General features: G+C 51.3%; 1 protein-coding gene across 3 annotated transcripts; it reads right to left on the bottom strand.

Moving 5' to 3' along the window:
- Positions 1–916: 916 nt before the first annotated feature.
- Positions 917–13,481, bottom strand: SCARF1 (scavenger receptor class F member 1). 3 transcript variants are annotated; one of them, XM_069089673.1, is made up of 11 exons: positions 13,334–13,481; positions 12,745–12,806; positions 12,186–12,287; positions 10,737–11,262; positions 8,883–9,101; positions 7,730–7,858; positions 7,460–7,563; positions 4,433–4,553; positions 2,509–2,630; positions 2,267–2,413; positions 917–2,019 (listed from the first exon to the last, which is right to left on the bottom strand). In XM_069089673.1, exons 1-11 carry the CDS (start codon positions 13,426–13,428, stop codon positions 1,148–1,150), a joined length of 2,499 nt encoding a protein of 832 aa, XP_068945774.1. In that variant the 5' UTR covers positions 13,429–13,481; the 3' UTR covers positions 917–1,147. The 3 variants fall into 3 exon arrangements, with proteins under 3 accessions (XP_068945774.1, XP_068945775.1, XP_068945776.1); XM_069089674.1 differs by having other exon boundaries at positions 917–2,001; XM_069089675.1 differs by having other exon boundaries at positions 12,186–12,300; positions 13,334–13,462.
- Between the last annotated feature and the right edge of the window lie 278 nt (positions 13,482–13,759).

The following is a 13,759-nucleotide window of genomic DNA, read 5'->3' as shown; positions in this document are numbered from 1 at the left end:
TAGTTCTGGGGCTACTCAACCCAAGAGACCCTGGGTTTAAGTGTTGCAGTGTTGGAAAAAGGGAGAGCTGAATTCAGATGCTCCCCCAAAACTTATTAGCTGCATGACTCTGGGAAAGTTCCTTCATCTCTCAGCCGCAGTGTCCTCATCTGTAAAATGAGGGTGATAACTGCCCCTACCTCAGAGGGTTGTTAAGAGGGTCAAATGAAATAACATGTACATAAAGCACTTTGCAAATCCAGATCAAATGCCAGCCATCATTCTTATTTAATCTCATACCATCCCCAATGGTAAGGAAAGGATGGACCTGAGGCAGCATACGTGCAAACCTGGAAACCTTTGAAGGCTCATCGCTGCTTACTGACTCTAATCCAAATTGCTCAGCTCGGCATTCAAAGCCCTCTTGCCAGCCTCCTTTTGGCTCTGCTTCTTTGCTAGGGCTCCAGCCTGCCCCAGTACCCTTCCCCCCACTTCTGCCTGTGGCCGATCAGAGAGGGCAGAAGGTAGCCCTGGAGTTGTTCATTGGGAAGCAGAGGACTCCAGGTCCAAATTCCATGCCTGTCCCTGATTTGGTTGACCTTGGGCAGGTCGCTTAACCTTGGTGCCTTCTAAAATGACCTTGAAGGCCTCTGCCAGTTCTAAATCTATTATCCTGGCTCTCCTGCCCTTGAAAGGTCAGCTGAAGTGCACCTTCTTTCTCCAGCCAATCTTTCACTGTTGTTATTTGTGGACTTGCTTACTCTGTCTTCTTCCTTGGACCAGATCTTCTCCATTTCTGTGTTCTATGTATGTAACCCATCACCACCTCCATCACCATCACCAGTGCCTTACACCAGGGGGATGGGGGGGGGGAGGTGCTTGATAAGGCCTATTTGGATGGATGAGCAAAGGAAGGAATCATTTTTAAATTTTATTTTATTTTTCACTGGAGAAATGCTAGAGAGAAAATACAACCTGTCTGGTTCCCAACTAGACTGTTGAGCTGACTCCAGAGAGAAGAGGAGAGGACTCTGACCCCGTATCTTGGCCCCCACAGCCTTTTATTCAGGAGAAGCATGACCACATGCTCCAGTCCTCCTGTAATGTAAAGGTCCCTTTCCCATCCTCCCCGCTTGGGTTCCCCACCCCCATCCATGCCTGGGAGACCTCAGGAATTCAAGGTGCCAGAGGCTGGTTTGACATTCTCATACTGTGGTTCATTCTCGACCTCCTTTTCAGCCAACTGCCCAGCCTCCTCCAACACAGAGAGATCATCCCCTCTGGCTCCCCCCGTTGTGTCCCCTAGGCTCTTGGCGCCATCATCCCCCAGCCTGCCTGTCTCATCTTCCTGGCTGGCTTCATTGAGTGCTGCTGTTTCAGAAAGCTCCAAGCACTGGGGGGAGTCAGGACTGGGAGTAGGAGAAGGGATGAGGGTGCCCTTATCCCGACTCAGGGCCCGGCGTGGAGGCTTAGGAATGCTGCCCTTGGCCTTGGGCTCCACCCGGCCCTTCTGGAAGCTGCCAAAGCGTCGGAGGACAGCCCGGACGGGCCCCTCAGCTCCCCTGGGAGTCCCTGCCAACATGTAGATGGTAGTCACAGGGCCTGGGCTTCCCCTACTGCCACTCTCAATGGCTTCTACCCTCTGGGCCACAGTCCTGCCCCCAAGAGGAAACCTTCGATGACCACCAGACAAATCCCCCTGAGTGGCAGAGGTACTGGGAGGCTCTTGGAAATCAGGCTTCGGGGCCTCTGGGCCCTTGGGATCCTGAGGCCCCTCGATCTCCTGCCCCTCAGCTTGGGGCTGGCCTGGCCGGGATAGTCTCTTGGGCTTCCTCGAGGGGCTGGCTAGCTCCCCAAAGCCCTGAGAGTTCTGGGGCCCAAACTTGGTGCCTTCAGCAAAGGAGACAGATGGCCGCTTGGCTCGGGCCAGGCTGGAAGTTCGTGGGATGACAAAAGGTGTGGATATATCATCTGGTACAGAGATGGGTTTTCCTGCCTGATGAGCCTCTTGGAGTTCTTCCTCTATGAAAGGGATAACAGCTAAGGAAGGAAGGAAGGGAGAACTGGGCCCCTGGCCCAGACCTGATTCCCCCCTACTCTTACTGTCTCTTTCCGTTGCTTCCCCCACCCCCAGTTTCTTTCCCCATTTCCAGGTTTCCCTAGCCTCAGGCTAAACTGAGGCCCCAGAGGAGGGGAGATGAAGAAACTAAGTCAGGGTGAAGGGAGTGAATCCCAGCTGAGGGGTGCAGGGTGGCTCAGGAGGATGTGCAATGGAGGAGGGCCCTACCTTGTTGGGGAGGCACACAGTAAGCTGGCCCCTCATCCTCTTCCCCAGAGTCGGGATCAGAAGAGAAGGAGTCATCTGATGCCCAGCCAGCAGATGGGGGCTCAATGAAGCTGTGATTGAAGGGAATCTCTGGGTCGTGGTGGGACACTGTGAGGAAAGCTGGGTCAGGAGGGCCAAGCAGGGAGCCTCTCCCTGTCCAGGCCCAGGGCTCCCAATTACCCCCTCCCTCTGCCCCCTCCTACCTGTGACTCGAGGCAGTTTGTGATTGTTGAGGGAGCCGCAGGGCAGCGCTGAGCCCAGGCTGCTCAACGCCCCCCTGACCTGCATCTTTACTCGGGATACAGCAGCCCCATCTCTGACTGGTCTAAAAACAGCAAGAGGAAGGTCAGGCCATCAGTGAGTGAGTGAAGTGACCAAGCTTCGTAGTCCTGGAAAACCACTTTCTTTTCATCCCAATAACATAGGCAGAGTCTATTAGGGAAAGCTCTTAGCATTTCACTCCCATGTTCAAAAACATTCAATAGCTCTCCATTCCTCACAGGATAAAGTTCCAGTTCCTTAGCTTGGCATTCAAGGCTTTTCCAGCCTCACCTCCAATGATTTCCCTGTATGACCTGTACAGTACTGAAGCTTTCTTCATGTATCCCTGCCAGTCAGAAGCCTGCCAATTCTTAAGGCCCCATTTCAACATCATCTCCTACAGGAAGCCCTCCATGATCAGGAGTGATCTCTCTCTACCCTGAAGTCCCATGGTACTTTGCTGACACATACCCTGACTTGTCCAATATGGTCATCCAGGGCAGAGAAGGGGTTTTCCTTCCCTATAGTCATTTCTATGGATCTCATTTCTTCTATTAGGATTAAAGCCTCTGGAGGGGCCTTGCTTTCTTTGTCCTTGATTCTCCTTCAGGGCATACCTCTCTGGCTTGAATATACAGTAGGAATACCACAAATTGAATGAATGAACTATATGGGTTCTGGTCCCAGCTCAACCCATCATTAGCTGTGTCACCTTGGACAGATCATATACCCTAAATGTCCTTTGGTCCCTTTATCTGTGAAATAGAGCAAATAACTCTTATCCTGCCTCCCTCACAGGATTTTGGGGAGTTTAAAATGGCAGAATAGATCAAACCCTGTCTTGAGAAAGACAAAAACATCACTAGACAAGTTACAAGACCCCTAAATGTTTCTTACTTAGCCTTGGGCCTCCTTCCATCCCATCTAAAGTATTACAGTAGAGAGATTTTGCTGCTTGCTGTGCTCAGTGCCTGTTTCTAGAGCTGGAAGGGACCTTGGAGGCCATCTAGCTTATCCCCTTCCCCACTTTACAGAGGGGGAAACTGAGGCAAGAAAATTAGCTGGCTTGTCTAAGATGACACAGGGAATAAGCGCCAGAGGGAGTATTTGAACTCCTGTCCTTTGGCTCCAAAGCCAGTGGTTTCTACTCTAAAGATTCTTCCTCGCAAATCCCTACCCTTAGCTGACATTTATTGGCTAGGTGACTGGGATTTCACATCTTTCTGAGCCTCAGTTTATCAACTATAAAATGGAGATAATCATAATAATAGTCATACTTCTTACCTCACAGGGTAATTGTGAGGCAGGGCTTCATAAATATTAAAATGCTACATACAGCTCAGTTTTATTATTCCCTAGAGCCAACATTTCTTATCTTTCTCTTTTCTGGGAGATACTGGGGCTTTGTCCTTCTCTCTGCCCAAAGGCATCTAGGCTCTGGCTCTGCCTTCTGGTCTTAGACCACCCCTCCCCAGAACACCAAGACCACTCCCTTCCAGACATGGTGATAGGAATCATCAAGTTTGCCCCTCCTCGTTCAGAAATCCAGTTGCTTTATTCTGGAGAGAGAAAGGGAACACTTCCAGCAAGTTCTCTGAGGCTCCTGCCAACATTTGACTCTATCTTCCCCTTCCCTGACAGCTGGGAGTCTCAGTACCCAAAGTAAAGGCAGGTAGGTAGGGAGACAGCAGAGGCTGGGATCATCAGGGTCTCCCTTGCCTTGGAAGTACCTGCCTTCTTCCCTGTCCTCCCACCTTCTCTCCCAATGTCCAGGATTCTAACCAGCATCTCCCCTCCCTCTCTGTGCTTCCCACATCCATACCCTGAACCCTGATCAGCCCAGGGGGGAGGAAAGGGAAGTGAGACCTGTCCTTGGGGTCAGGCTGAGCTGCCCAGCAGCAGCAGGAGACGCAGGCCACAATGCCCAGGAGCAGCAGCAGCAGGGGAACCAGGATGCCAGCAAGGAGGGCGCCCTGACCTTGAAACCCTTCAAGGAAGAAGAAGGGAGGGGGAAAGGAGGACAAATCTTTGATGCTTCTATTTACTGGGTCAAATCCAACCTCTTCTGCCTGGATTTCTAGGCCCCCATAATCCTGCCAGGCTGAGTCAGCCCCTTTACCTTCCGCTGGGTCCCTAGTTAAGTCTATCTCCCCACCATCCCATGATAGACACAGCACCATCTCTCACCTTATTCCCCTTAAAAGGTCTAGAATTTTATAGGTATAGGGAATTCTGCCCCCAGTACAAATCACCTGTCTAGAGCTGAGTATTCAACAAGAATATAGAGCCCTAAGAAAAAGGTGAATTCCACTGGGGTGGAGCAATTTACGTGTTATCTCTTGGATCCTCAAGAGAACCCTGAGAGGGAGGTGCTTTTGTTATCCCCATTTACAGAAGAGGAAAGCCTTTTTTTACAATGAATTATTCTGGCTAACTCTTCCAGGCCAGGCCATTTTTCTGCTGTGGAAAGTCCTGTCAATGCCCTCTAAATTCCAGCACCCTGTAGCAAAGCCCCCATTGCTCCACTCTAGTTATGGCTATGCTTCTGGGCTCAAAGCCTTTCCAACTTAGTAGGACCTGCCAGAGCCTATGCTCCTTGGGTGAAGTGTTTGAAAACTCAGATACTGTCCATGCACTGGAGCAGGACTTTAGTCCTCCCCCTTCTCATTTAGGACCTAGAAACTGAGCTCATGCCAGGAGAGAACATAGTGACTTAAAGTCTACCCTTCTGTTCTAGATCCTACACATCCTTCAACACCCAATTCAGATCTCACCTCCTCCATGGAGCCTTCCTTGATTGCTCCATCCCAACAGAATTCTCCTTTTTCTGAATTCCTAGAGTACCCACAGTTTACACTATAAGATCATAGGTTTAGGCAAAGACCCTAGAACATATCTAATCCAGCTCCTTCATTTTACAAGTGAGGAAACTGAGACTTAACAGAGAGCAAATGTCTGAATTGGGATCTGAACTCAGGTCTTCCCAGTTTCCTTTGGATTTCAGTGAATATCGCACCTTCTGCAAGAAGCCTTTCCTGTTCCTCCTTAACTAGCACCTGCCCCTTGAGGTCATCTCCAATTTAGCCTGGACATAACCTGTTTGTGCATAGTTGTGTGCATATTGGCTTCCTTTCCACCCACAGTGGACTGTGCACTCCCTGAGCACAGAAACTGTCCCCAGCACTTAGAACCTAGTAAGTCCTTGGGGTGGCTAGGTGGCACAGTGAATAGAGCACCAGCCCTGGAGTCAGGAGGACCTAAGTTCAAATCTGACCTCAGGCACTTAACACAAAAAACTAGCCATGTGACCTTGGGCAAGTCACTTAACCCCAACTGCCCTACCTTCCCCCCTCCAAAAAGCAAAAAAAAAAAAAAAAGAACATACATGCTTGCTGACTTGCCTTGACTTTGTGGTTCCAAGTCCAACACTATTCACTTCACCAGGGGTTCTCAAATGGACTCCTCTATACTCCTATACACCCCCAGAACCTTTTATTATGGTGCATTATGTCCACAAGTATGATGGTACATATTTAACAACCAGCTCTGAATGTAATAGAGTATTTAAAGTTTCATTTGCATAATTACCATTTTCTCCATCACTTTCTTAAGTCTAGATAATCAACAAAACAACAAATCAAGGCCCATTCTGTAGCCTTTGCTGATTTCTGAGCTGTAAATGCTTGCTCTGCTCTTAAGAGCCGGGATGAGCTGGCTCCAGCAGGCCTCTGTATACCATCTATCACCATTTACTGTATTAGGAATGTGGAACTCTTAGTATTGTTGTGAAGATGGTTTTGACCTCACAGACCCAGAAAAGGGGTCACCGGATCATACTTTGAGAACCAAGGCATTGCCCCAGGCTGCCTCCATCACCCAGTTAGAGACTATTCCACATTGATCCCCCCTGCTATGTGGGTTAATCTTCACTCCTCAAAGGGACTGTAAGGTCTTCCAGGACAGGGATGCTCTCAGGGGTTCTTATGGAATTTGTTGGGGGACAGGCAGTATGGCCTGGTGGGTAGGGTGTTGCACTTGAAGGCTAGGAGGACCTGACATGAATCCTGCTTTAGATACCGCTTGCTGTGTGTCCACTAAATTTCTCTGAGTCTCAGTTTCCTCATCTGCCAAATGGGGCTAACGATAATACTCACCTCCCAGGATCCAGTAAGAATCCCAAGAGACCATTTCTGTGAATGGCTTTGCCGATGTCAAACAGTGATGTAAATTGCCAGCTGTTACCGGTTGGCACAGTGTTGGGGAGCATAGAGCTGGAAGGAATCTGAGAGGTCATGTGGTCCAGCCCACACCAGGAGAAAACTGAGGTGTAGAGAGAGGAATCTACTCACCCAAGGCCACCCAGGTCCAATATAACAGCTGGTGCTTTTCCCTTGGGCCCGCGTGGACCAGGAGAAAGGGCCCCAGTTTGGGAGTCAGGGCACCTCGGTTCAATTTCCACCTCTGGTCACTTGGTCCTTCCCTGGGCCTCAGTTTCCTCCCTTATAAAAGGAGTAGGTTGGACTACCTGGCTCTAAGGTTCCCCCCACCCCTGGCTTCAGAGAAGCAAATGGAATTAGACAACTTGGAGGCACCTGTCACCCTAGACAAGGGGAATAGACCTGACATCAGGTGTCAAGGCGTTTCTCAGAACCGGCTAAGGTATTATACTGTGGACAACTTTGGACTGACAGTAAGGAAGACCTGAGTTCAAATCCGGCACTTAACCTCTGTTTCTTCATCTGTAAAATGGGGGTGATAATAATAGCACCTGCCTCCCAGAGTTGTTGTGAAAACCAAATGTGATAACATAGGTGAGTCCCATGTAAATGTTCCCTCACAGGTCCTGGAGGACGGCTGCCTGCTCCTTTCTCCCTCCCCCTCTGCTGGTCTTACCCAGTTCACAGGCCCCGGAGGCGTGGTGGCAGGGCCCTTCTGGGCAGGGGCAGGGAGAAGAACAGTTGACTCCATAGAAGCCAAGGGGGCAGGAAGCATTGCAGCTGGGGAGGAAGAGGAGAGAGGCCTCAGACGGGGACTGTTCCCACTTGGGCCAGTCAAGCAGCTTGATGCTGGAGAGGGTCATCTCTGGATCCAAGAGGCCAAGGAAGCCCCTGCCAATGGCCTTCAGAGAGGCCCTCACCACCTCCCCTGTCCTGCCCATCTCACCTGGATCCCCAGTAGCCCGACCTGCAGACACAGTCTCCAGTCACAGCATCGCAGATGCCCTCAACACAGGGCAGGCACAGCGACCCACAGGCCTCACCAAAGGTACCGGGGGCACAGGGCTTTTCGCACCTGGGGAGAGATGGGACCCCAGAGGAGGATCAGAGGCCCAGGACTGGAAGGCACCTTAGAGGTCAGAAACTTCATTCCACTCATTTTACACATGAGGAAACTGAGACCCAGAGAGGGAAAATTAATTTTCCAAGATCACTCAGGTAATAAGTAGGAAACATCCCACTCTTTCATTTTATAGAAAACGAAAACCAAGATTGGGAGGCTGAGTGTCTACACACAAGGAGACAGAATCATAAGCGAGATCTGAATCCAGCTCCTCTTGGACCATTTCCATTGGACTGACACATGCATCCATAACACGGGCTGATGGCAGAGAGTGGGAAGGGGTCTCCTGCCCTTCCTTCTCCCTGAGACCTGAATTCCTTCCCCAGGGAACCAAATGGTCAGAAGGTGACAGGACAAGTTACCTCCACCCTGAAGGGTAAATGACATTGGATCCCAACTATTAGGTAGTTTTTTATTATTATTTTAGTAGTTTTTTATTAGTAGTATTTACATAGGCTTTGCATACATGATCTCATTGATCTTGCTACAAACCTGTGAGGAAGATGCTAATAGCACAAGATAATAATATTTACTCCATTTTACAAATGAGGAAGCTCAGGCAGAGATAGAAGTGAAATGACCTGCCCAGGGTCACACAACTATTAACTGTCTGAGACTGGATTTGAACTCAGGCCTTCCTAACTCCAAGCCTAGCACTCTATCAACTCAACCACCTAGGTAAATGAGAGCAAAGTTTCTAAAAAGGCCCCTCAATGTACCCCACCTTGTATCCCAACCCCTCTAGGAGCCTGCCTCGGCCCCGGCTCTCACTGATATGAGTAGGTTCTTCTCCCCCAATAGTAGCCCTTATGGAGGCCTTTCAGAGAGGTGGGGGACAGTGGAGAATTAGGACTACTCCCCAGGAGGAAGTTGCCAAGGGGTAGAGATTATCCTGGAAGACCCACACCCCGTCCTGTCCTGCCCAGCTCTGATCACCCACTGTGGGGGCATTTCAGGGAAGAAGACTCTCTCTTACCTGGGCCCTGTTCTGCCTGGGTCACAGTGCTGGCAGTGCCCACTCTCTGGCTGGCAAGCCTCACCTTGCCGGCACTGGGGGCACAACTGCCCACAGTTCTCCCCATAGGTGCCTGGTGAGCATGGCTGATTGCAGCGTGTTCCGTTCCAGCCCGGCTCACAGGCCAGGCAGGAACCTGTATCAGGAGAGCAAGGTTGGTTCTGTCTGCAGTGGCCACAACTAGGAAGGAAGGAAGAGAAGGAGAGAGAAGGGGCGGAAATTGTAGATGCAGAGGAAGCCTCAGTCCTGCCCTGCTTCACAGGCCCCAGACCCTCCTCTCCCCCCACTGCCCTTCACCAGCCTGTCCTGGCCCTGGTCTCTCACCCCCTCCAGTCCTCCAGCCACTGGGGGGTGCCCCAACAAAGCAAGGTATATGAATGTCAAGAAATCATATTTATTGTGCCATAAGAAATAACACAAGGAATGCCTTCAGAGAAAACTGGGAAGACTGGCATGAACTGAGTTAGGAAAGGCAGAGCCAGGGGAACCATCTCTACAAAAGCAACAATATGAGATGCATGAGCCTGAAAGACTGAAGATCTCTGAGCACCCCAATGAGCAGCCACAAGCAGCCAGGCCCGCCACAAAGCCTGCCCCATCTCCTGACACATGGATGACAGACACAAGCCCTACAAGGAGAGGGGTACTTTTGGAGGAGACAATGGGAGAATTCATTTTGCTTGTATGTTTGTTGCAAGAATTGCAAGAATTTTGAGGTGCAAGGAGGACAGAAAGTGAGATTTCTGCATCAAAATTAATTTGAATATAAATAGATATTTAAACACATGTGAATTAAACTCAAAAATTGAGAAAGAACCATACCAGAATCTTTCTATGAGACAAATATTGTCCTAAAACCCAAACCAGGGCAAGATAAACCACAGGAAGCAAATATAGCTGCCTGTATTGATGTTTGGTGTTATTTCTATGAAACATTTCTTTTTTTAAAGTAGTCACCCATCTAGCCTCCTCTTTTTTTTTCTTTTTTTTTTTTTTTGGAGGGGGAAGGCAGGGCAATTGGGGTTAAGCGACTTGCCCAAGGTCACACAGCTAGTAAGTGTGAATTGTCTGCAGCTGAATTTGAACTCAGGTCCTCCTGACTACAGGGCTGGTGCTCTATTCACTGTACCACCTAGCTGCCCCATCATCTAGTCTCCTCTTTTTTTTTTTTTTTTAAAGCAATTGGGGTTAAGTAACTTGCTCAAGGTTACACGGCCAGTTATTTCTGGACACTGGAGCCGGTACTCTTACTCGCTGAGCCACCTGGCCGCCCCTGATCTAGCCTCCTCTTGAAGACCATCAGTGATTGGAAGCTCACTACCTGTTGGGACATCCAGTCCCTTTTGGACAAATCATCATTAGCTTTTCTTTGCATGGTGCTTCCAAATGTGTCTCCTCCCAAATCTCTTCCCAACAAAGCATCTATCCATTGGTCCTGCTTATGTTGTCTGGATCACTCAGCAAAGGTGGCAACAACCTCTACTGTGTGCCAAGCATGGTGCTAAGGGCTAGGGATCCGATGGAGGTAAAAAGATGTTCCCTGCCCTCAAGGAGCCCCGATTTCTCATTCACATTTCTGTTGGAGACGATGTGCAAGCTGTCATGTGCAAAGACAATATCAGATATGTTGGAAGGAATCTTGGAGGGAAAGTACCAGCATTAAGGGGACAAACAAGTCTAGTTACTATTACTAAGCCCCTTTTCTGTCCCTTCTTCCTCTTCTCCTCAACCCCATTCTTTTGACCTCCTCCCTTTCTCTCTGTCCTCCACCCTAGAGGTCTCCCCAGCTTGGCCTCCCTGCCCTGGGTGCCTCACCTGTCCAGGCACTGGACTCCGTAGCGGCCAGGAGGGCAGGCCTGATCGCAGGATGGGCCCTGGTAACCTGGGTGGCAGGTGCAGTGCCCGTTGGTGGGATTGCAGTGGCCGTGTTGGCAGGTACAGGGCTTCTGGCACTCGGGCCCCCACCATCCAGCCCGGCAAATGCAGCGGCCTGTGTTCTGGTCACAGGCAGAGTGATGACAAGAACATCGAAAGCTGCAGCGTCTACCCCACCAGCCTGGCTCACACTGGCAGGCTCCTGTCATCTGGTCACAGCCCGAGGAGTAAGAGCTGCATTGGCAGGCCTTGCGGCACGTGGCCGTCCACCAGCCAGGCTCACAGCGACAGGCTCCAGTCAGGGGGTTACAGTGTCCGTGGAGGCCACACGGACACAGGAACTGGCAGTTCCCACCCCAGTGGTCAATGTTGCAGGTGCACTGACCTGTGACAGCATCACATTTTCCATTGGGGTAGCAGGGGCAGTTCTCTCGGCAGTCGGAACCCCAGTACTGGCCAGGGCAGCCTAGGAACAGAGAAATAGGCTTGGGTTCAGGCAGAGCAGAGAGGTAGGTTGAGGTACCTGAGCCCCTGGTGCCAGGAGAAGTCCTAAAATCGAAGGATGTAGAGCTTGAAGAGGCCGGAGAAGATCAGCCAGCTCAGCCCCTTTGTTTAACAGCTTGGTGCCAGACCACACAGTCAGTATAATAGACCCAAAGTCCTTCACACTGAGGTTCTTCTGATACCAAGTCCCAGATTCTCCTGTACACCCCAGCTGTCTTCCCTTTCTTGGGAGTGTCATGTAGGCCAATCCCCCTTTACCACCCCCACCACCACCCCACCATTTTACAGAGAAGGAACTCTGCCCAGGCAGGTGAATTCCCTTGCCCATTGTCACAGAGCCAGCCAAGGAGGAAATCGAGGCAATCAGGTCTGATGGCTGTAGGAAGGCATCTGGGTTTTTGATGCCTGTGGTCTGCCCATTCGTGGGCACCCAATGACCATCACAGCAAGGATCAATCCATGAAGGAGTCCCCTTCTCTTAGAAGGAGAGTCAATATCTGTCCCATCCTCCCAAAGGAAAAATGAGGCCAAGAATCCCTGAGGAAGGAGTGAGGTGTCCATCACCCCAAGCCTCAACTGGACCCTGTGGGGTCTGGGTTAAACAGTGCTGCCTGCAGTCAGGAGAGGAGGTTTCCCTAGCCAAGGTCACTCTTTCTCCTAGCCCCTCCTCCCCAATCTGATTCATTCCTGATACCTTGACCTCTCTCTTGCCATACCTTCATCCCTGCTCCCATCCCCATCCCCATTCCTGGTGACTCAGATCTTAAATACCCACCCCTGCTGGTACTTCCTCTCCCACCCTTTCTAGCTCCCTGCTCTGGACTCTGCCCCTTCCCTGCTCCCTTCCCCCTCCCCTGTCTTCCCACCCCCACCCCAGTGACTCACGGGAGCTGCACTGGGCCCCGAAGAAGCCAGGTTTGCATCGGCAGAGTCCTGGTTTCACACATACCTCTTCTTCCCTGCAGGCATCGGGCCCCTCACAGATTGCTGCAAGACAGTCCTGATCAGACAAGGCTGGATTGGGGATGGAAGAGGAGGGAGCACGCACCAACGAGCAGCCCCTCCCCCTAATTTTCTACTTGTTTCCAACTTGGTGTCAGCATCTAGCAAAATGTCAGGCACACAGTAGGGCCTTAACATGCTTGTTGATTGATCAGGTGCCCACGGTAGAGGGTTCAGGACTAGACACTGGGGAGGGGGCTGTATGCCCTGGGAAGGATCGGGTAAATTGAGAGAAATTGCATTGAGGATCCATAGAACATGGGCTGGATCCAAGGAGTCAAGGAGAGTGGAAGCCTGGGGTTGGGAATTGGCAGGGCGTGGCAGGGTGGGGGCAAGGGGCAGGCTGCTCCCACGGTGGTGACAAGGTCACTCAGGATGGATTCTTTTCTGAGTGTGGGCCGCCCCCAACCCCCAGCGCCTGGAAGCTTCCTTTGATACTCACGGGTTGTGCACTCCTGGCCCTCCTGCCTCCAGCCCGGACAGCACACAGACTTAGCTGGGGAGCTTATGGAATGGAGACAGGGTCAGAGGGATGGGGGACCAAGTAGTGGGGGTTAAATGTCAGAAATCAGGGCTCATAGGCACAGCCTGAATGGCCACTTTGTGTCTGGGATCAGCTGGGGAGTGGGGGGAACAATGGGGGCTCAGAGGAAATGCCCTTCGGCCTGCGTATCCAGGGCCAGTGATCCTTGCTGGGCTCCCCAAAAGCATCTCCACATTTCCGGACCCTCATAATCACAGTCTTGTTGGGGGTCACAGATGGGGCTATCTTGAAGCAGACCCCCTCCCCCCAATCACTCACTCCATCAAATAAACATCAATCCCAGCTTACCGACCCTCCAACATATTCGGTAATCCCTCTCCCTTCCCACCTTCCCAGATGCCCATTAATCCTCCTACTGATCCCCAACATAATTGCCCCCTTTGCCAATTTACCTCCCCCAGCCAGCTCCACTGACCCAAACACAAGCCCAATATTCCTCCTTGGGTCACCATCTCTGCCCTCCCCTCTAGCCGTCCTCCTGGCCTACCTTCCATCTAGGCAGACATGCTTCCCCATGGGGTCCAGCTCCAGCTCCCCCAGGACACTCCGAACCCAGAGCAGCAGCAGCGGCCACGGCCCCATAGCAGCCAGTGCAGGCTCCGGTCAGTCTGACTCTGCACCCCCCCCTCCCATCCCCCTCCCTATTTCCTCCCAAGGCTTTTCCTGAGGAAGCTGCCAACGGGGGCCCTCCCTCCCCAGGGTGAGGGGGCGGAACAATGAAAGCCAGGGGACTTCCCTGGAGGTAGGAAGGTGACTGGACAAGGGAAACCTCTGGCTGGGGGGGGGCAGTATGTGGGGGTGTCATCTTGAAAGTCTGAGGTGGGCAGAGGCTGGCGCTTGATAATGGAAGGGGGACCAACCAAATCGCAATAAACACCATGAAAAAGGACAGGGAAAAATACTCCTCCTTTCT

Source organism: Petaurus breviceps, unplaced genomic scaffold, assembly GCF_028583685.1.
Source record: "Petaurus breviceps papuanus isolate PSGF00001 unplaced genomic scaffold, PetGlider_PUasm1.0 186, whole genome shotgun sequence".
Lineage (NCBI taxonomy): Eukaryota > Metazoa > Chordata > Mammalia > Diprotodontia > Petauridae > Petaurus > Petaurus breviceps.
Note: the sequence above shows the minus strand (reverse complement) of the source record. Positions and strands in the feature narration are given on the sequence as shown.